The sequence below is a fragment of the Terrapene carolina genome, unplaced genomic scaffold (assembly GCF_002925995.2).
Source record: "Terrapene carolina triunguis isolate 2854851 unplaced genomic scaffold, T_m_triunguis-2.0 Scaffold88, whole genome shotgun sequence".
Taxonomy (NCBI): Eukaryota; Metazoa; Chordata; order Testudines; family Emydidae; genus Terrapene; species Terrapene triunguis.
Window position 1 is genome coordinate 104,808 of NW_020664439.1, and position 22,604 is coordinate 127,411.

The 22,604-nt window shown below is 53.6% G+C and overlaps 1 protein-coding gene across 3 annotated transcripts in view; it reads left to right on the top strand.

Moving 5' to 3' along the window:
* IGF2BP2 (insulin like growth factor 2 mRNA binding protein 2) overlaps positions 1 to 22,604 on the top strand; it is a 95,290-nt gene that overhangs the window by 65,301 nt on the left and 7,385 nt on the right. Inside the window, exons 9-13 of one of the 3 annotated variants that reach the window (XM_024218630.2) lie at positions 199 to 334; positions 618 to 746; positions 4,283 to 4,306; positions 10,494 to 10,562; positions 15,755 to 15,871. In XM_024218630.2, coding sequence (XP_024074398.1) covers positions 199 to 334; positions 618 to 746; positions 4,283 to 4,306; positions 10,494 to 10,562; positions 15,755 to 15,871 — 475 coding nt within the window. The remainder of the gene's footprint in view (positions 1 to 198; positions 335 to 617; positions 747 to 4,282; positions 4,307 to 10,493; positions 10,563 to 15,754; positions 15,872 to 22,604) is intronic. The other 2 variants (XM_024218631.2, XM_024218632.2) reach the window with 2 other exon arrangements.

The window sequence follows — 22,604 nt, forward strand, 5'->3', positions numbered from 1 at the left end:
ATGGAAACAGGACATCCAGGCTATGCTCCCCTGCACAATGGCCAGTGGAAGTGGCTGGCCGGTGGGGGATAATCTGCAGCCCTGGGTTCTTCCTGGCTGCTCCAAGGAGAAGGTTCCCTGCTCTAAGCAGGAGGGTGAAGGCAGCTTGCTTTTCTGTTGCCTTGATGGCAGCAGTTTCACCTGTCCGTAACTGCTTAGTTTACAGGATTTAACCATTTATAACCCTGAACGGACCATCACGGTGAAGGGCAGCATCGAGGCCTGCTCCAATGCCGAAGTGGAGATCATGAAGAAGTTGCGAGAGGCCTATGAGAATGACATTGTCGCCGTCAACGTAAGCACCCTCTTCCCGCGGCTCCCATCCTCCCAGTAGAGACCTCAAATGTCAGGGCCAGAGCCAGAGTTAGTCCAGTGGGAGCTGGTGAAGTTGGCCCCTGGGTGTTTGCAGGCAGTTCTGCTCATCATGGGGCTGATGCAGAACGGACCCCACTGGATCGAGCTGTCTGGGCGGACGTGTAGGAGTCATTGGGCACTTTGGCGCGTGTGACTTCCCCTCTTCTTCCCCCCCTACCGCCTTTGTTCCACGTTTCCCACGTCTCTGTGTTTTGCATTTCTAGCAACAAGCCAACCTGATCCCAGGGCTGAACCTCAGCGCACTGGGGATCTTCTCCACGGGGCTGTCCATGCTGCCCTCTGCAGCGGGGGCCCGCGGAGCTGCTGCAGCTGCCTCCTACAACCCCTTTGCGGTGAGTACCCGGCAGGCCAGGCCTGTGTGTGTGTGCATGCGGGGTGTGTTCCCCTAGCTCAGTGGGGTTAGGAGGAGACACTCTCACTCTAACCCTCTAGTGAGGACAGGTATGGCTTTGGCAGGAAGTGTCCCGTATACACTCTTGTATAAGAGCACTGATTTTTTCTTGATGGTTTTGGGAGGATTTGTTTATACCCCGATCCCTCCCCCCCTGGGGCCCCAGCACCAGGGAGATCCTGCTTCTTGCTGGAGTACGAGCTCTTCAGGCGCCCGCAGCTTTCCTCAGCCTGCGGAGATTTTGCTCTCCCAGCAGGATGGGGCCTCACGTGCTATATTTGGGGCTGGGGACCCAGAAAGGAGAAGCAGCGCCCCAGCACTGTATAGACTTGTGTATAATCCCTCCCAGTTAGGCCTAGGGCAGTACTTTTGTACATATTTTTTCCTTTAAGGGCTTGCTGTGGCTTTAAATCTCTGGCCTGCGTTTGGGGCAGCATGGACCTGCACTGTGCCAGCAGGAGCAATGCACCTTGTGCTTCCTCCCTTCGGGGGTGCAGAGCGTGCTCCCTTACCCAGCTGGCCTGTGGAATGGGGTGGGGGCGGGGCTGGGGTCTGCATGTCTGCGGGTGACAAGCTTGTAGAATAGCTCGTATTGGTGGTGGGTGATCCCAGGCTCTGCACACACCCCTGCAAACCCTGAAATAAGCACACTTGGCGTTCACGTCAAACACTCCTACACAGGGCCCAGACCTGGTGTCCATACTCAGCAGCTGCTTAGGCAGAAGTCAGTCGGAATTAAAAACAGTAACAAGGCCAGGATTCGGGCTATGGAACAGTTAAAGGAGGTAGTGATGAACCAAATCCAGCACCTTCTGGATTCGCTCATCTCTCCCCATCCCACCGTAGGCTGTGAGACTTGGCCAGCTGGTGATTCTCAGCTCAGTGTGAAGCCAGGTTCTGGAGCCTGCTTGCTTTCCTAGTGCCTGGGTGAGTGAGGTTCCTAGGCGAAAGCTCGTCCCAAACAGAGATGGTGCAGCTGGGCAGGAGCAGAGCAGGGTTACTGGCTGAGTGCATGGGCAGGAGCAGGAACCATGAGAGAGCTTGATTTTAGTAAGGCTTTGACACAGTCCCACATGACGTTCCTATAAGCCAGCTAGGGAAATGGGGTCTAGATGGAATTCCTATAAAGGTGGGTGAACAACTGGTTGAAAGACCTACTCAAAGAGTCGTTATTAATGGTATGCTGTCAGACTGGGAGGGCGTATTTAGTGAGACACGTACAGCTCAGTCCTGGGTCTGGTGCTATTCAATATTTTCATTAATGACTTGGATAATGAAGTGGAGAGAGTGCTTATAAAATTTGGGGGCGACACCATTGTGGGAGGGGCTGCCAGCACTTTGGAGGACAAGATTAGAATTCAAAACGACCTTGCCAAATTGGAGAATTGGTCTGAATTCAAAAAGACGGAATTCAGTAAAGACAAGTGCTGAGTACGACACTTAGGAGGGAAAAATCCAACGCACAAGTACAAAATGGGGACTAGCTGGCTAGGTGTCGGTGCTGCTGAAAAGGATCTGGGATTCTAGTCAAGAGTGTGATGCAGCTGCAAAAAAAGCTACTATCAATCTGGGGTGTATTGACAGGCATCTCCTATGTAAAACACGGGACGTGATAGTACTGCTCTACTCGGCACTGGTGAGGCCCCAGCTGCAGTACTGGAGAAATTGTAGGGAGTCCAGAGGAGAGCAACAAAAATGATTAAAGATTTAGAAAACCTGGCTTATGAGGAAAGGTTAAAAAAACTGGGCCTATTTAGTCTTGAGAAAAGAAGACTGAGGGGGGACCTGAGAGTCTTCAAATATGTTAAGGGCTGTTATAAAGCGATCACTTGTTCTCCATGTCCACTGAAGGTAGGACAAGAAGTTCAATCTGCAGCAAGGGAGATTTAGGTTAGATATGAAGAAAAACTTTTTACCTATAAGGGTAGTTGAGCTCCAGAACGGGCTTCCCAAGGGAGGTTGTAGAATCCCCATCACTGGAGGTGTTTAAGAACCGGTTGGGCAAACATCTGTCAGGGATGATCTAGGTTTACTTGGTCCCGTCTCAGCGCAGGGGGCTGGACTTAATGACCTCTCAAGGTCCTTCCAGCCCCGCACTTTGGTGGTTCTATGAAGAAGATTGTGAATCTTTCCTCCTTGTGAGGGGTCTTCACAGCCTTTGTCTGTGTGTGTCCATCACCGCTCCGGAACTCCCACGGGGCAGTGCTACCCCGGGGAGCCCTTTATCTGGGATGGCCTGTTAGGGGCAGACTTCAGCTGTGACTTTGGCTCTTCCATGCTCTTCTGGTGTAACATGCTCTACAGCTGAAGGTCACTCAGAAGCTTCATGTGCTACGGCCAGCTCTCAAGTGGGGTGGGCTGACAGACACATGACTTCTGCGCTCTTCATTCTGCACTGCCTCCCAACCCATTTCTGGCGCAACTCTAAGTGCGCTGTCCTCTGTAAAAGCCTGGATTACTTGGGGTGGGTTACCTCGGAAACAGCCTGCCTGGCCATGCCCATCCTAGCTCTGGCTAAGCCGGGATCTGAGTACCCCAACAGAGCCCATGCAGGGTGATTCTCAGGAAGCAGTGCCAGGCTCTTTGAGGTGGCAGCGAGAGAGAACTGGGAAAGGCTCCTGCAGGGGTGAAGAGCAGCCCTCGGCTTGGAAGTGGATGAAATACCATAAAGCAGACATAGCTAGTGTGAGTAATGCTGAGTAATACACCATCCCTCTGAGGAATGGTTTCATCCTGGAGGAGGGCTGTACGTTTGTCGGGTGTCAGACAACTTTGATGTCAGTTCATGGGAACTGTGTTTATTACTTGATTGTTTCAAAACGAGTGGGATCATTTTTTAACCAGCCATGCTGGAGTTGCCCCATTAACGGTGCAGCAGTGCCTTTCCAGGGGTGGGATTGTGACGACACGCACAGCCACTGCACTCTCTGGACACGTGAGGCAAAACCAACCCAATCGGGGCAGTTTTCGAAAACTGCCCCGGCTGTGCCGCTGCTGGGCCTGCCTGGGCCCAGGCAGACAGGTGCCGGCAGGTGCCAGACACGCCTTGGAGTGGACACTTCGCTCTCTGTGCCTGTGTGTCCAGAGTTGGGACAAGTACCTTGACATCCGTTTGTGAAAGTTAATAGAGAGCCCAGAGCCGTATATGATAAGTGACTGCATATTCTGAGCTGCGTTCTTCCTAATCTGCCTGCACGGTAGGCGGACAGAGATGCATAGATAGAGCATGTTGAGAGGATTGACAATGGAAGCTGTGCGATCAGCTTGATTTGCTGCTATGGAGTGATTATTTCATAACTTCTTGATTTTGGATAGCACTGCAGGAAATCACAGAGATGGCTTTTAACTCCTGCAGATAAACCCCTGATCTACGGCGTATCTAACACTCCGTGTCACCATTTCAGTTCAGCTGCTGTAACTGTATTTGGAACCGAGAACAAGTCTATTTACTTTTATTATTTTTTCTGAAAACCATAGCGGCCAAGTGATCGGAGAGGGATGGTGAGTTTTACACCGTTCAGAGTTGAAATACTTGGGTGATGGTGCAGAAAGGACACAAAATGTTGACTGCAAAACCAGCGTGTGTGTGAATCTGTCAGGGCTTTGGAGCAGAGCCCAGAGCAGCTCCGGAGCAGTGGAGCTGCAGGTTTTTGCCTGGAGCTGGAGCGGAGCCGGAGCACAGCTCCAAAGCCCTGACTGTGTCCATGCTTTTCTGCGTAGTGTATTTGTGTGTGTGTGTTTTCCTCATGAACACTGCATGTCGATGTTCACATTTCTTAGGACTGGTGCATTACTTTGGGAACGTGCACATGATATAAGGGAGGAGTGTACATTCCCAGCAAACTCCTGTGACCCCAAAGCCCCAGCAAGGCTACTTGGCAGTTTATTTTTAGAGAAAAATTAAATGATTTATTATGCCAAATATAAAAAGTGCTCCAGGCCAAGCGTTGGCTCCCTGCCCTCTCCTTGTCAGTCTAACCACGAGTGGAGAGCTCTCACACTAAGCTACTTCCTTCCCTTCTGTAATGTTTCTTGGGCAAAGGGGGAGGAAGGGTAAAAAGCCCTATTCCCAGTCTGACATCTGTAGGTTACGTAACCTCTAGCTGTATATGCACAACAGGTGGGGAACGGAGTGAAATTAGAGACAGGGCATAGTATTGAAAGAATGTACCACTCAGGAGAGCTCTCCTGGGAAGCAGAGGGTGCATGTGTGTGCATGGGTGGTGTGTGCGGGAGGATGGGGGGATGCAGCCTTATGTATTAGTGCTGTGCATGTGCATTTCTGTCTGAGGGGTACAGTTCTGCCTCCATCCGCCCAGACAAATTGCCCTGCAAGCAACTAGCATCGTTAGTCACTGTGCATTCTGAGCCTGTCACTTGTGTCGCTCTGTACAGTCATAGCAGATGTGAAAGAGCTGCAAACGCCTGTCTGTACCCTGCAGATCTCCTGCGATGAGTGAGGGTGACAGCTGCTCGTGATCAGCCCCCCGAAGATCTGATGCACGCTGTTTTAGAAAAAGGGCTAAAACATGGAAAATTCACCCTGCTGCCCAACGAACTGGGCTCTGTTTGGTTTTTTTATCAAAGCCTTTGTAAGGTGATTTGCAAACATCTATTGTATAAAGTTCAGTCAACCAAAAGGGAGAGAATCCTCTGCGGAAATCCTATTGCAAATTAAGGCCAAATAATACATCCATGTGCACTTTGATATCAAATATGCCTGCTTGGAGATGCTTGGGTGACTGAAAAGTTGAAGGGAATTAATGCTCCTGGAATCAAAGCTTAGATGTTTCACTTGGTGGCTTTAAATCCCTTCTAATAAGCCAGGACATGGAGAAGCCATTTTTGTTTGCAGTCTTCGCTCCTGGAGGGCCAGGCACTCCCCGTGTTCAGACAGAGATTTCTTCCACTAGCGAGTGATATGGCAGGCAACGCAGACACCTGTGTCAGTCGCACACAGTAATATCAGGTGACACAATCTAAGGCTGCTGCAGATCAGCAAAAGCCCCACAGAGCTGTGCAATGTTTCTGTTGAGGGTATTGCAAAAATGGACTTAATGAAATACATAATGAGAGCAGGCAAGGATGTCTCAGCAGAGCTGTGCGGGTCTCCCACAAAAGCACTGTTCGGTGGGGCACACACATGTCTTGTATTCATCAATACGTGCACACATCAAGTCGTCTGTTTCTTGTACCTGTAACTTTAGCGCCCTCATAGCCAAGATGGAGTCTGCTCTGCAGGCAGCTCTGGCCAAGAGAAGGTGCGCGCAGGAATGCAGCAGGAGAAATTCCTAGCAAATCCTCTAATCTCCTGATGAAATCCGACAATCGTTCGTGGGGCTCCTGATAGGTGTGGCGGAAACGATAATACAGGTTTTCACTGCTATTAGTAGCACCGTAGACACTCTCAACAGTGGTTAAATAGTCTTGCACTGTGGCAGCTGGTTGGGAGTCTTTCAGGGCTTGGATAATTCGCATGGCAGGTCCCCTCAGACTTTCAAGCACACGTTTCTGCTTCTCAGCATCAGAGCATTCCCATTCTTGGACAAGTGGCACCGTAAAATCCCTCCAGGTCTTGTAATCATCCTCCCCTGAGGGTACAGATAACACCCCCGAGAAAGAACGTAACTGCTTGTATGGAGCACTTTCATATGCCGGCTTTAATGCATCTTTGAGAGCGTTCCCAGGTCTTTGGCCCATCCCACCAGGCTGGGTGCTGCAGGTGTTGGAGCCCCTCCTAATGCCAAAATTAATTCTTGTCCGCTTCTCATCCACCATCAGAGCTTGCAATTTCTGCGCTAAAGAATCCACCTCAAGTGACACAGGCACACTAGGAGGGGACTGCTCTTCCCCCAGAATTGTCCAGGGGATACCTTCTACTTGCACCTCTTTGGGCACTTTATCAAGATCTGCTTCCTTGGAGTGAGTACATAGTGCTACCATGCCCTTCACTTTGCGGTTGTAAATAAGGGTGTGGACCTTTACCCTCCCCAGTATTTCAGCTGCATCTAGGCTCTCCTCAATTTCATTTGGTTCCATCTCTTCTGGGAACCCCGCCACCAGCACAGCTTTGGTTACTAGGATTCGTGCCCCTCGGCACAGGTCTTCTAGTAATCCTCTCTCCATTTTTATTTTTATTTTTTTGAAACTGAGATGAAAGTCACTCAGGAGTTTCTTTGCTCTGTGAAGGAGAGCCCAAGGTGCGCAACGTAGGTGTGTGCGTTTGTGTACTGCAAAGTCCCCGTATGGGCCACCAAGTGTAACTTTAGCGCCCTCGTGGCTAAGATGGAGTCTGCTCTGCAGGCAGCTCTGGCCAAGAGAAGGTGCGCACAAAAATGCAGCAGGAGAAATTCCTTCCACCCCAGGGGCACCTGTTTCAAACCCCCAAAGTAAACACCCACAGGAAAAGTACAATGGATATAAGAAAGGGAAATATTTATTTACAAAGTAATGAGAGGAAAAAAACAACAAGGGAAAATATAGGGGGAGCAGTAAAACAGGGGGCATCCAAACCAAGGCCCAGTGGTAGCACAGTCTGGAAGGGCAGACACTGAGCAATGTGTCTGCACACAAAGTTCAAAAGTCCTGAGCAAAGTTTCAGTCCAGTGGTGAGTCTTGGGTGCTCCTGGTCGTCTTCGGCGCCAGTGAACTTTCCCCCAACAAACCCCTCCGGTGCCCTCTTCTGCCGCTCTCTGCAAAGCCACACAGAGCGACCACCTCCCCACTTAACTAGCTACAGCCTCCCTCCTTGTTCCCAATGCGGAGTCACAAGCCCCAGTACTCGCAGCTGATACTGGGTTCAAATCCGGCCTGTCCTTCTTGGGTAATTCCTCCCTGGCACAGTGCTCCTCCTGGCTCCTGTCCTGGGGTATCACCGATCAGCCGCCCTGTCCCTCCCAGGCTTCAGGCAGGTTCTCTGCTGCTTCCTTTTCGAGGGCCTGCGGGCTGCTGCCTCTCTCTCCCTCTGAGCTCCAGCGCCACCCCCTGAAGTTTCCCTCCTTTTTTCCTCACTCTCCCCCTCCCCCCTAGAAAAAAAATTTAAAGGGGCCATGCTTTCTAAACCCCAAAGGGGTTACATACCTCCAAACTATTCAATCTCTAATAGCTTCCCCCGGGAGGGTGAATGCACTGAGAATGGCTATGGGCTTTGTTCGGATGCTGTTTGTCTGTGGGGTGTTTGGAGACAGACCCTTCGTGGACAGCAGGCCCCTCTGCTGTGTGTGTTTATGGGTGTGAGCATGTAGGACAGCGTGGCGGCCGGCCGCATGGCCTGGTGGGTAGGCCAGTGGCTTGGAAATCAGGAGTCCTGGTTCTGGTCCTGGCTCTGCCACTCACCTGCTGGGTGACCATAGGCAAGTCGCTTCAACTCTGTGCCTCAGTTTCCCCTCTGTAGAGCGTGTTCTGTGGCTTGCAGTAGTGCCTCGTGGTCCCAGACCCATTGTACCTGGCACTGGATGGACAGCCCCTCTGGATGGAAAAGGCTGCAGTCTACACAGACCAGACAGGGTAGGAGCAGGGATGGAACGTACCAGCCAAGGGACCAGACTGTCTCCCCCTGAGTGCACACTCAACGCCCAGCTTGCACAGGAGGCCCATGCAGAGCTGAGGGCTGGGCCTGTGGCCCAGGGAGCTGTGAGTGTAGCAGGAACGGATAGGATGGGAGCCAGTGCTGAGCACAGCATGGTTACCTTGCTGCTGTCACACGCAAAGCTCTGTAATCCCAGCCAGCCTGCTATGCCCCGGCTCTGCTGCAGCAGCTGGAGATTCACACTCAGAACTTGTCTACACTACAAAATTAAGTCAACCTGTGTTAGTTCGATTTACAGCCCTCACAGTGATTACTGCTATTTTTCATATCCACACTACCCTGCTGTCGGTGGTGTGTGTCCTCACCAGGCAGACTTCCACCAACTGAAGAGGGGTAGTGTGGGGGGCTGAGAGCCCGAGCTTACCCCCACCCCTGGCTCTCAGGAGTCCAGCAGCTGCCCAGGATCCCAGTGTGGAGCTCTGTGCCTGGAGCCCAGGTGTCTGCCCTTCTCCCAGCAGGGAGTGGGGCTCGCAGTGGGGAGCTCAGCATCCAGAGCTGGGGTGGCTATCAGGCTTCCAGCGGGTTCCAGCTGCTTAGCTCTGTGGGGAGCTGAGAGCCCAGGCGGTATCCGGGTTCACAGCTGGAGCCCCCACACACCCTGGGGCGACAGCCACAGCTGTGAGCCCGGCATGGGGTTCACAACAGGGAACCTACCAGCCTTTCTTGTCAATTTCACAGCTTCAGTGTGGACCTGTGACATTGACAAACAACAGCTGAGGTAAGGCAGCATCTACAGAGACACTGCATCAACCTAACGACACCACATAAGCCCTACGCCTCTCGTGGAGGTGGAGTTATCATGTCGGTGTAGCAGGGCACTTACATCGGCGGGAGCAAGGCTGTTGTGTAGACACTGACATAGGTCGATGTAAGGCAGCTGTAGTGTAGCCCAGACCTCAGTTTCTCACACACCTTAACCCTGGTCCCTTCTCTGGTTCTGCTGCCTTTCCTCATGTCCCCCAAGTTTAACTGTGCCTAGGGCTAGACCTGCCTGTGTGAATCTCTTCCTCCTGGGAGGGAGTGCTACAGGTGATCGAGATCACGCTGTTTTCACTCTATCCTCATGCCCAACTTCTCCTCTCTGCAGGACCAGGTGGCTAGTGCAGCCTGCTCCCTCCTCAGGGCCATTCGCCAAAGTATAAGATTCCTCCTGCCTTTTTCTGCCTCCTTTGGACCAGTTGGTGATACGTTTTATTACAGTCCTGATCCCATCAGCAGCCAGGCCATAACTCCACCGCATGGCTCAGCTGTGCACTCCAGGTCAGCTGCAAGGTCTGAGTGTGAGCTGTCCCATGCCACTGAGCTCAGTGGGAGCAGGGTCAGGCCCTTATCAGTTACCCCCACGTACATCCCTCATACCAGGAGCGCTGTCATGGTGTGTTCATGGGGCAGCACCCTGCGGACTCTGGGTGCCAGCCCCTGCACAACTCTGGCTGTTCTCTCTCTCTGTCTCTTGTCTCGTTCTCCACTTCACAACAAGGCTCCAGCCTTGGGACCCCTCCTGTGGTGCCTGGCTCTCCCCAGGGGGACGCTGTCATACGCCAGGTGTGGCTGTCTAGTGTATTTTCCTGGAAATATTGTGCTAGCAGGAACGCGAGAGAGCTCCCTGTAGAGCAGTGTACAGCGATTCTAGCGTCACTGGGGAGCACCCTCCCCAGCGTACCATTGGGTGAGCCACTGAGGGCTAAAGAGCTGCAGAAACCAGCCACAGCCATGCTGTGAATGGGGGTCCTCCAGGGGGTTGTCAGGATATGCTCCAGGTTTGCATGGTCGTCTCCATGAGTTTCAGTGGAGTTGGGCTCATTTACATCAGCCCCAGAGCTTTGATTTGCCTGGGGGAGGGGGCCAACATTTCTGCTGGGGCCCTGGCAGGGTTTTTGGTTGTTCCTCAGGCCTGGTTCTCGGTCTGTCTCGGGCCCCCGTGTTAGGAAGTACGGCATGCGCAATGGCAGGGGACGCAGGGAAGCCGGTGTACATGCACGCTGCGAGGTGCTGGGGGTAGATCCCCAGCAGCCAGCCCCCGGACGTAGCACAGGCGCGGTGTGTATGGACCGTGCTGTCTGGGAACCTGCACTGACTGTGTTTTCTTTCCTGCCGTAGAGCCCCTCGGCATACCTCTCGGGTCTGTACGGAGCCTCCCCCATTGGCGCCTTCCCACAGCAGCACTCTGTAAGTGCCCACTCTGCCCATGCTGGCACCGCTCGCCCTGCTTGGCTGCCGCGTTCCTCTCTTGGCTGTGATTCTGTCCGGTGCTGCTCTGCCATTGCAGCGAGCGTGCCAGGTCAGTGCCCTCCTGGCAGTCGGCGGCAGTGACGCGGCCGCTGGAAATGAGGCTGTGGAATCCAGACGCCTGCAGGGAAACATTGAGTCCTCTTCAGGGTGTGTTCCCGCTCCCCTCTGCACAAGCCAGCACATCGGCGCCCGCGCAGGGCTCCCCCGCAGCACGGCATGGCCTGGGCACCTCTCCTGTGTCTCCGCAGGCCTTGGTGCCAGAGCTGTTCCAGTCCCCGGCACCCAGAGGCTTGGCAGCGCGCTCTCACTGCACATGACGTGGTGTCGTTACAAACCCGAGCCCCCGGGATTTAAACCCAGCCGCCAGGAGGAAGCAGCAGGGGCTGTGGTTTTCCTTTAGCCCCCGAGAATTCCCCTCTGTCCTACTCCCACCAGGTGGCCCATGGTGCATTTACTGTCTCCCCATGTGTGCTCAGTGGGGAAGGAGGGTGATGAACTGAGCCTTTTAAAGGGCAGGTCAAGGACACATGGCAGCACCTTCCCCGTGCTGGGGTGCAGAGTGCTGGGGGCCCTTTCCCTGCAAGGGGCATGCAGGTACGGCTGCTGCAAGGGAGGGATGGCTGATGCAGTGCGGCACCAGGTGCTCCTGACAAGCATGCAGAGAGCCGCAACGAGAGCACTGGGTCCCTGGTGTTGCTGCTCTGCACGTGTGGGCAGCAAGGCAATTCCAGCCCAGATCCTCCACAGGAGACTCATGGTTGGGGAGCCCTGGTGGCTCCTCCCCCCACCCCACCTTATGCAGCCCTGGGGTCCCCTCCGGAGCAGGGTCTGTAGTGCTGGCCTCCCCGAGAGTCTGCCCTAGTGCGGAGCGTGGGCTTGGGCTTATGGTCCTGGGCTTTGCCCCTGAGAGTGGTTCATTGCCAGGCTCTCCCTGACCCTGAGCCCCTTCCCCAGCGCTACCCGGTCCCAGGATGAGTACGGAGCTAGCAGTTCGGAGATCTGGCCAGCCAGGGCTGAAACACAGACGGGGGCTGAAGCTGCCTCTGCCTGTATATTGGGCTGCAGGACAAAGCCTCAGGAGGAGGCACCGTCTGCCTCAAGCCAAGAGATCCCCGGCAAGAGCCCCAACCTCTGGCTAAGGCAGTGTGTATTCTCCTCATGGGAACCACTGGCCTAGGGCTCCGTGAAGGCCTCGCAGCCTTTACAGACAAACCAGAGATAAGCGACTCCCTGAAAACGGCCTGCTGCCGCCCCTGCCATTGCCTCACGATTTATCCTGTTGGACCGTCTGTCTGGAGATGCCACTGCCCCTTCATCTACTGCCCTGGCACAGTGCCAGCCTCTCCACACAGCGCCCTGAGCACCTCAACCCCACCTGCTGGCACTGACCCTTTCCCTGCGTGGCTCCAGGCTGGGACACTCAGCCAGCCAGCCACACACACACACACACACACACATACACCCCCCCCCCATCCCCAGTGAGAGGTGGACCGAGCCCACCCACTCAGTTCATGTAGGCCTCTAATGCTACCAGCCTGGGCTGGAATCAGGCATGGCCCCCACAGAGCGGGCTGGGTACTTCCATCTCCTGAGCCAGCTGATGCCTGGGGAGGTTGTAAAGCTGTCGCGTGCTCCAGGCTCCAAGCGCGCATTTGCACATGGCCGTGGCCACAGGTTGTTTCTCTGTTCCTCCGCTGCACGTGGGAGCTGCTACGGCAGCTCTCCTGGGCAGCTTGTTGCTGCTGCCGTCTTTGTGCCTGTGCCCTTTCCGGGGGGCAGAACCCTGGGCTGGGAGCTGCCCCAGGCGAGGTGCTAGATAATGGACACACCCCTCTGGGCCAGGCTGTTCACCTGGGGGAGAAGTGGTGGGGGTTTGTGCCCATTGGGGGTAGAGCCACATGCAGATCCTGGGAGGAAAGGAGTGTGACCTGGGGTCCTGTGCTGAGCCCTGGCGGAGTCGGGGAAAAGACCAAGAGTCAGCATTTCCCCAGAGAGGAGCCTGACGCTTCACTCCTACAGCCCCACTCAGCCCTCTGAAGAAGGGCCAGTGTCCATTGGTGCTGGGTTTGGAATGGGCCTTGGAGTGAATGATGGGTGCAGCCCCTTGGATGAGGAGACCAGGACTGGCACCTACTCGGTGTCTTCCTGCAGCACGCACCAATGGCTGCTCTGCATGTCGGTTCTGTGCCAGTACAACTGCATCTGTATTAGGGGTCCTAGTGCTTTCACTAGACCCATATAAACTCCCAGCCCTACCCAAAATAGCTAAATCAGAATCAAAACTGTGTCGAGCAGCCTCAAATAGTACTTGCTTTTACCAGGGGCATCTGAGCTACCAGGACAGCAGAAATGGCCTCTAAATCTGCTGTAAGCCCTACCTGGGGGCCTTCTTTTCCCTCCCTCTTTCACCACACTGGCAGTGTTTAATGATGATTATGGTGTTTTAGCCAGTCAGAGAGACACACAGTGGACCCATCCTCTGGCAAATGCTCTTCTTTCTAGCACTTAGGGGAGGAGGCTTTGAGAAACGCTCAGTGGTGGGTTGGATTGTTGAACCTTTTAAACATGGCACGATTGGATTGTTGGTTTTACCAAATCGAAATGTTGCGTGAAGCAGCCGAGATGGGAAATGCAGATGGTAAAAGCCAAGAAGCCACCAGGAGAGAATGTTCACAGGCCTGGGGCGGCCGCGTGCTACTAGATGGATCTCGAGGATCCTAGGGAAGTTTGGATTAAGAACTGGCAGGTCTATTAAGTGTGCTCCAGATTCTGTGCTGAACATGTCAGCATTAACTAGGGACTTCTGAAAAGGGACCAGTTGCCTGGCCTTGGTGGATGTGGAGTGGCCCCTGAATAAGGTCATAAAACCATTGGCTGGTGGGAGCTGCAGTCAGAGGGGGAGGCCACATTGCTGTGTGTGCATAGAAACCGTGGCCAAAGCTGTGGGTGTGGCTTCTGCTTCAGAGAGGTGATTTTTGCTTTTTGAAACAGAAATTGCCAGCTCTGGAGATCAAAGCCCTTCATCACCAGGGCAGGGGCTGCTGTGCTTGTAGCAGGCTAAGATTTCCCTCACCACCATGCCAAAATCACAGGAGCTGGCAACACTGCCCTTCCTCCAGCCCGTCCTTCTCTGAGCGCTGGGATGCACATGTACTTGAGGACACTGCATCTTCAAGGGTCTTCTAAGCCAGAGCAGCAGAGGGGGCACTGGTAAAGCCTGCTGAGCAAGGTGGTGTGTCCCCCCCCCCCCCCCCCCCCCCAACCCCCCGGGGGGGCGGGGGGGGGGGGGGGGGGCCCCCCCCCCCCCCCCCCCGGAAATCCAGCAGGAGAGCAGGGCTGTGATGTGTGCATCCATGCTCACCCGCTGTGTGTGAGTATGGCCCCCTGGCTGCCCTGGGAATGAGTGTGGTGTGACATGGAATTGGGGGCGGGGGGTAGATCACAGCGGTCTCTGTATTCACATCACTTGGGTCAGCTAGTCTGAGAATGCAGGTGCATCACAGGGCTTTCAGAAGGGGGAAGGGCCATGTGTCCAGAGACGCATGTTTCCATGACCAATCGTAGCAACACCCCAGCATTTCCTGCATGATCGTATCCGGGAATCGGTCTAGGTTTCTAGCCATCGCACTGCGTTCTGGGGGCTTTAGCATTTCTCTGGGGTTTGCAGAGTGACACACAGGTGTGCTCAGGGCAGTCAGGCTCAGCCTCCCAAATGAGCCCTGATTCAGTCAGCCTCTTTGAAAAGCAAGGGGGTTCATTTAAGCGATGCTCAGAATATGCTTGGCTGCCATCAGCTAGCTCCGCAGGCATACACAGCAGTGCTTCGGATGATTGTTTATGGAAATGGCTCTCCTAGACCTTCCACCAGCACTTCCCATCATATTCTCACATGGGGCCTGAGCCATCATATTCTCACATGGGGACAGTTACTGCTCTGCCGCTGGGCACTGCACCGGAGTCAGGACTAGCTGCTGGACACACAAAATCCAACCCAGGGCCAGGCAGTGGGTGGGGGCAGCGTGCCTGCGTGCTGGGGTGAGAGCCGATGGCCAGAGCGGGGAGTCATGGTGCAGTGAACATGGGGGTAGGCTCACTCTCCGACACACCCCGTGCCTCCCACCCCCAGGGGCAGGGAAAAGGGGGCCTCCAATTACCGTAGTGCACAAGGCCCCAAAATTTTTTAGCCTGGCCCTGGTGCTGGCGAGGGGACGGGACCCAGCTTTGGTACAGCATTAGCGCCAGCCTGCGTCCAGGTCTTTCAGCAAAGCCCTGCCTGGCAGCACAGTAGGGGAGTGGAGACCCTTTCTCAAAGCCAGAATTAAAGACATTTAGATCCCGGGGGCCCTAGCGTCTTACCCAGGGGCTGGCGTCTTACCCGTGGCAGCTCTGTGATGGATCAAGGAGGAGCCTGGCATCCTGATCCCCCACCCCAGCCTCTCTTTGCTACGTCACGAGATCAGTCTAGCTGTCCTCGTACCTATGTTAAAATCAAGACTGGCATTTTCTAGGAGATCGTCTCTAGTTCACACTCACAGGAGTCCCTGGGGAAGGGTCTCTGGTCTGTTCTATGCAGGCGCTCGGGCTGGGCCCGTCCAGCCTTCCAGCCCAGGAATCTCATTTTTCTGGGCTGTGCGGGTCAGAGCACATGGAAGCTGTCCACATACGTGTGCGTGAGGATTTCGTTTGCATCGCAGCTGCCTCCACGCTTCTCTCTCCTGCCCTGTCGCTCACTGCACTGTGCCACACGCAGATCGCATCTCTTGCATGCTGCTCTGTGTGCCCGCTTGTTTACGCATCATCTGAAAACTCAAATGCCTGTTCAGATATTTAGATGCCTTCCTGGGGTGTGACATTTCAAATATCTAGGTCTTCATAAGCAGTGAAATGCATAATAATAAGAGAAATCCTCCCACCCCCGTCATAGGAGAGGAGCATGGTTTCATGGGCATTTTAGACACGCTCAGCTTTACAGATTTCATTTCTCCGGCAGGGGGCAAATCAGCTGTACCCCGATTGCTTGCGTCCAAGAGCCGTGAAATGACGCCCTGCCCTGCCTGGCAAGCGGCTGGGAAAGCATCAGGCAGGCCGGGTTCCGACTGAGATCTCTGTGTTTGTCTCTCTCCTCTCAGGTGCCGGCACAGGAGGTTGTGAATTTATTCATCCCAACGCAGGCAGTGGGTGCCATCATTGGGAAGAAGGGCCAACACATTAAACAGCTGGCGAGATTTGCTGGCGCCTCTATCAAGGTAAGCAAAGAGCCTGGCTGGCTGCCTTCATCCCCACCCTCTTCCTCCTCTTGGGTGTCTGCCAGCTAACTGCCAAGCTGACATGGAGAAAGGAATCGGTACCTTGACACACTGGGGCTCAGAACCCCAGCAGTCAGGCACCTAAATCCATTTCAGGCTCTGGTGCCAAATGCTTCTTTTCTTCATCTCTGTCCCCCTGAGGGCTCTGATCTCTCCGCTCACGCATCATGTCTGTTGATGGCGACATCCTCTCGTGAGCCAGCAGGGGGATGTCACTCCAGAGCGTCTGCCATCCCCAAATCTCTCAGCTTCCGTGAGCTCCAGGGAGTGGTGCTGAAACCTGTACAGCTCTTCTGATGTGGGGAATACCGCCGCAATGGTGATTAGCTGACTACTCGCAGGTGGCCATTGTACCAGCGCTGCTGGCCCCCGGTGGGTGAATGGGATGGTCCCCACCACACCGCTAGGGAAATGGAGGGGCAGAAATGCAGTATTCAAACTTGACCACTTCAAAATGAGACATTTGTCAGAATGGCTCCATTTTCAGCCAGTCCCCACTGAAGGTGACAGGAGCTGCAGGTACTGAGCCACTCTGACAGTATGGACCTAGCTGCCTAATTTGATTCCCCCCGTTTGAAATTGTTGGCCAGAAGTTTGAAGTGATTTGAGTAAGGCCACTGGTGACAAGGCCAGGATCTCCTGCTTCCCAGTCCTACTCTAACCACTAGACATACTAACCCACACCAGGGGTGACACACACATGCTACCATTGACGCCTGTCTCTTCAGTGCCGCTTCCTTCCCCATCGATCCAGTCCTTGTTTTACTGGAGCCGCTTGGGGAGAAACCAGAGTTCAATCTGACCAGTGTCCGGGTGCTAAGGAGCTTTGGGGAAAAGCATGCCAGTGTGAACCCCTCAGAGTGGCGTCCTATGTGCAGTGTGTGTTTCTGGTTGAACAAGAAGGCTGCGAACACAAATACTTCTCTAATGGAATAGCCCCCATGTGCTTTCTAGTGCACAGTTATAAAACCATCAGGAAAGCTGAATGGACAGGGATAGTTAATGCTTGACACAGCCCAAGACCACTCTAGAGCTCTGACTCACAGGTCAAGCCCCCCTCAGATCCTTTAGAAAAAGCAGGGTCGCTTGGAAGATAAAATAGCTTGCCGTGGTTGAATCACTGTAATGGGAGACAGGGAGTCCCCTTTCCTGGTGTGAAGGACTCCTCCACTCGCTCACCAGGAATCATTTATTTTTGCCTGTCACAAGGCTGCAGCAGAAGGATAGGGTACAACCCAGTACATTTTTCATGGTGAAAGTGCACCCGTGGAAGAGCCGGCAGGACACCCCGCAAATAAAATGGGGGGCAGCCAGCACCCCTACTCCCTACTTTTGGAGGACATCTCTCCATCTCTTTTTTTCTTAGTTTTTCTTATCTCAGAAAAGATATATTGGAATTGGAAAAGGTACACAAAGAGGCAACAAAAATTATTAGGGGTATGGAACGGCTTCCATATGAGAAGCGATTAATAAGACTGACTTTTCAGCTTGGAAAAGAGACGACTAAGGGGGAATATGATAGAGGGCTATAAAATCATGACTGGTGTGGAGAAAGTAAATAAGGAAGTGTTATTTACTCCTTCTCATAACACAAGAACTAGGGGCCACCAAATGAAATTAATAGGCAGCAGGTTTAAAACAAACAAAAAGAAGTATTTCTTCACACAAATCACAGTCAACCTATGGAACTCTTTGTCAGAGGATGACAGGGTTCAAAAAAGAACTAGATAAATTCATGGAGGATAGGTCCATCAATGGCTATTAGCCAGGATGGGCAGGGATGGTGTCCCTAGCCTCTGTTTGCCAGAAGCTGGGAATGGGCGACGGGATGGATCACTTGATGATTACCTGTTCTGTTCATTCCCTCTGGGTCACCTGGCATTGGCCACTGTCAGAAGACAGGATACTGGGCTAGATGGACCTTTGATTTGACCCAGTATGGCCGTTCTTATGTTCTTAGTTGCTTCCCATCCACTTCCCATGCTCCTACTGAACCCTACATTGGGGGGGTGACCTGTGGAGTACCCCCATCCATGCTCGCAGAGCAGTGTTCTCTGCCCACTGTGCAGTGCTGCATGGGGTGGCATGGAATATGCATGGCAGCTATCTAGAGGGTGCTGAGCACCAGTTTACTACTTGAGGGTCTGTCGTCACTGCACAGTTAAATCAGGCTCCCTACCACACACAATAACCTCTGCCCTGGGTCTGGAGGTCCTTTAAGTCCGGGCTAGCTGACCCAGGGGTAGGTAGAGCCCAGTCTCCACTTTAGCTCAGGCTGGAACCTTCCTGCTTTGTAGTGAGGACACAGGCTAAATCACTCAAGTGCTGATAGGCCTCCAATCCCTTCCCACAATCCCCCCTTTCTTTCCCCTCCCCCCCAAAAAAGGAACAGACAAGTTTGTCTGCATTCATCACAATTGCCTGGGAATTAATTCTAGAGTCTCCGCACGAAGACCCATGGAGAGTGCCTCCAGACACACTGGAGTCACAGCACCCATATTCCCTGGAGGGACTATTAGTGACGGGACACCAGCAGAACAGGCAGTGCGGGGAGCTGGGCTGGAAGCAATGCGGCCATGTGGACAGAGCAGTGCACAAGGTTTAATAAAGGGTTCAGCTTACCCACCTCCAACCTCACTCTTTGCAAATGAAACGCGGGGGCAACACCAGAGCAGCGAGTTCTCTGCAGCACAGCAGCTGGCAGCGTGAGCCGTGGCACTCGGTCTGACACCCCCAGCCCTGGATTGTGCAGACACAAACCTAGCTCAGCGATGGACCCGGGGGAAGGAGGAGCTGAGCTGTGCACAGACCTGGCCAAGCAGGAGGATGACAACAGCAGGAAAGTGAAACTGCTACTTTACCGTACTAGGGAACAGAGCGGAGAGGTCGGCACCACTCTGAAGCTCACCATGGCCTCAAGCTTGACAGCAGCGACCTATTGCTCCCCAATGCAGAACTGCAGAGTGACTAGAGACCCATCCTATGGGAAGGGGATGGACCCCTATGCTACTGCCTTACGCACACTGGCTGCCACATGCGATTCTGGGGACTTGTCAGACTCCCTGATTCAGGACAGGACAGTCTGCAGCACTTGGGATCCCGCCTGCGGAAGCGGCTGCTCCAGGAACACGATCTCAGACTAGACAGATGCTTACACATGGGACGTGCAGTGGAAGCTGCAAGAGAAAGGATGACAGCCCTAGGAGGCACAACAGCCCCAGAAGTACGTACAATGAGACAACAGCAAAGGCGAGCAGGTGGCCAGGGCTCCATGAGGTGAATTTACCAAGGGAGACGGCATGAGCAGGTAGAGATGGGCTCTGCGCTAGGATAGCACTGCAAGGAACAAGACAAACTGAACCAGTGTGGGCAAAGCAGACAAAGGTCCCCAAAGATTCAGTCAGACTTGTACAAGATGGGCATATTGGGCTCAGGCTGTTGGGACAGGAAAGCAGGAAGAGACAGTACCAACCGTCGTGCATGTAGCAATGTTAACAAGGAAACACCCTGTGCAATTTCAGCTGAAGAGTGGGGCCTCCTGGAATGTGATTCCTCAGGGTGAATTGGACTCACACACCCATTAGAAAGAGCAGGTGCAATCTAAAATGTAATAATAATCAGAGCACAATGCAGCCCATAGAAAAATATGTCACCTCATAGTAACAAGCCTGGAAAACAACAGCCGGGGCCAACTGAAGTTTGTGGTGGCAGATGGCAAGCACCACAGACCCCTCTTGGGGCATACAGCCGTACAAGCCCTGGATGTGACCAAGGGCAGCATCAGAATTTCACAGCTGCAGAGCAAGAAGAAAAAGGGGGAGTCCCATGGATGATGAAGGCAATGGCAAAAGCATATGGGGATGTTTTCCAGGGCAACGGGGGCCTAGCAGGAAAGCTGTTCCAGGAAATAGACCCCACTATGGAACCTATGCGCTTAGCACAAAGGACAGCTCTGGTAGCACTGTGTAATCCGGGGCACAAGGAGCTCAACAGTCTGCAGAGTGGGGGTATCATAGCATATCCAGAGGCCAGCATAGCCTCGGTAAGCAGCATGGAGGTGTACAGAAGCCATCAGGCAAATTACACATCTGCATAGACCCAAAGCCACTGAACCAGGGATTGAAAAGATGACACTATCCACTGCCCACCATTGATGCCATCTTGCTAGAACTCTCCAAAGGCGAATCTTTATGGTCTCTGATGTAAGGAATGGGTTTTGGCAAATAAGCTGGCTGACAACCTTTGCATGGGCATAAGCCCAGCACCAGATGTGTTCCAGAGAAGACTCACCCAAGTGCTGGAAGGACTGCCTGGGGTGAAAATAATTGCAGATATCCTCATTGTAGGTGAAGAGAGCAACAATACAGAAGCTGAACAAGACAATGACAGAAAACAACAGGCTTTTCTACAATGATGCTGGGACAAAAACATAAAACTCATCTCAGAAAAGAAGCCACTCAAACAGCATGAGGTGCCATACACTGGACATCAGCTCACAGCAAGGGCACTGAAAGCAGATCCCAACAAGCTCAAGGCATGCTCCAGTGGGTGGGAAAGGGCTACAACGGTTTGTAGGAACGACAAAATGTTCTGTCCAAGTTCTGGCTGCAGTGGCGGAACCCATACAACAGCTCCTGAGGCAGGATATTGAGTGGGACTGGGCAGGTCCCCAACAGCAAGCATTGGACACACTGAAAGAAACGATAATGGATGCCCCCGCCCTGAAGTACTATCAGGCAGGAGAGCTGTCTCCCAAAGAGGCTGCAGAAAAAGACATCCAACCAGGGAGGCCAGAAGACGAAAGCCAACTTCTGGTAGGAGCAGAACCAAATTTTCAAATGAAAGATGAACTGAGAGTGTAGGTCAGAATCATATTTTGAGGACAGAGAACTGTTGTCTTTGCCACAGTAAGGAAGGATGTCAGGCAAAAAATACACACCTCACGCCTGGGCATTGACAGCTGTCTGAGCCTGGCTTGAGAGTGTATTTACTAGCTGTGAATGGATACACAACTCTGCCCATGGATAGAAGGATGTGACACTTGCCTGTCACATGATCGCCGCCAGCAGAAGGAGACTCTGTTCCATGTGAACTGCCAGCCTACCCGTGGGAAAAGGTGGGAGCAGACGTATTTACCTTCAAGGAAAAGCAGCGCTATTCAGATGCAGCATACCCCCAGAGTAATAGAAAGGTGGAATCAGCCATGAAAACAGCTAAGAGACTGTTATACAAGGCTGTTTCCTCTTCCTCCTCCTCTTCTTCTTCTCCTTTGTTAGTATTTTTGGCGCACAGGGGTGCCAAACAGTCCAGACCAAGGAAATAGTGGGGTGAAGGACCAAAACCCTGCTACAAGTAAAGAGAGATCTGTTGCAGCCAGAAGAATGGAGATGCTGTGAGAGGAGATGGCCAAGAAGCAGAGAAAGCAGGTACTAGCAAGGAGGGATAAGGGGTGGAGTGGCACACAGATCACACAAGGTGACTGCGCAGGAGGGACTAGTGACCCGAAGGAAGAGGAGACACTTGGGAGCCAGCAGACACAGCACCCAGAGAGAGCCCACAGCGATACAGAGATCCCTCCCGAATGGAGGGACAGAACCATGCAGAGGCCGACCCCTCAGGGATGGAGGAGATTCCAGAGACAGTTTGCTGGGCTTGGAGAGAGGTGACAGGAAGACAGAGCTAGGTCGCTCCTGGTGCAGTTGCCTGCTGAGGAGACCAAAGTGTGTTCCAGAGCCTGTGACCAGCTGAGTCTGGGTAAAGACAAGCCCAGCTTGGCTCTGTGCTAGGAGCTTCTGGCCGAGGGACCTGGGGCCGGAGCTGGGTGTCAGGCTGTATCACAATGTCTGTAAAATCGGGAAGATGGACCATGACCAGTGGGACCGGAGTCATTGGGCCCATGCTCCCTGGAGGGACTGTCACTGAGGGAACACTAGCAAGCCAGGCAGTGCAGGGAGCTGGGCTGGACGCAACGCAGCCACGTGGACAGAGCAGTGCACAGGATTTAATAAGGTTCCATTTGTTCAGCTTACCCCACCTCCAGCGTCACTCCTGGCTGATGCGGGGAATACAGGAGGAGGGGGACAGAGTGCTGGGGGAGAGCTTTGCCGTGGGGGTGCCCACACCCAGGCTGGGCTCACCCAGGTGCTCAGACCCAGGTGCCGATCACCAGACTGACCTGTGCGGTGAAGACAGCGGTGACTTGCTGCTCTTCGTTCATTCCCCTAGGAAAAACGAACACTCCCTTCTCTGGGCTGAGCCAGCGTATACTGAACATAGACACCATCGGCAGCTCCCATTCCACTGTAACCGGGGACACAGCTCCTCCCCTTGGGTCTGGGGGGAGCCCATAGCAAGGGGCAGGCTGAGCCCCCGGCTGCTGAGCCACGTCTGTTCACATGGCTTTTGACATGCGAAGACCGAATATCTCCCCACAACAGTGCCCCCTTCCCACACACACCACCCCCTCAGGGGAATGTGGCTGGGTCCAAGGAAGGCTGCTTGCCGTAGGGAGCAGCTGATACTCATGGGCAGTGACTCAGTGATGCAGACAGACACACAACCACTTGGGGGCTGGGTTCCAGGCCACGGCAACATGGGTCAGCCAGTGTGTCATTCCTGAGTCAGGGTGAACGTAACGCCAGTATCTAGGCATGAATCAGTGTTTAACTCTTCC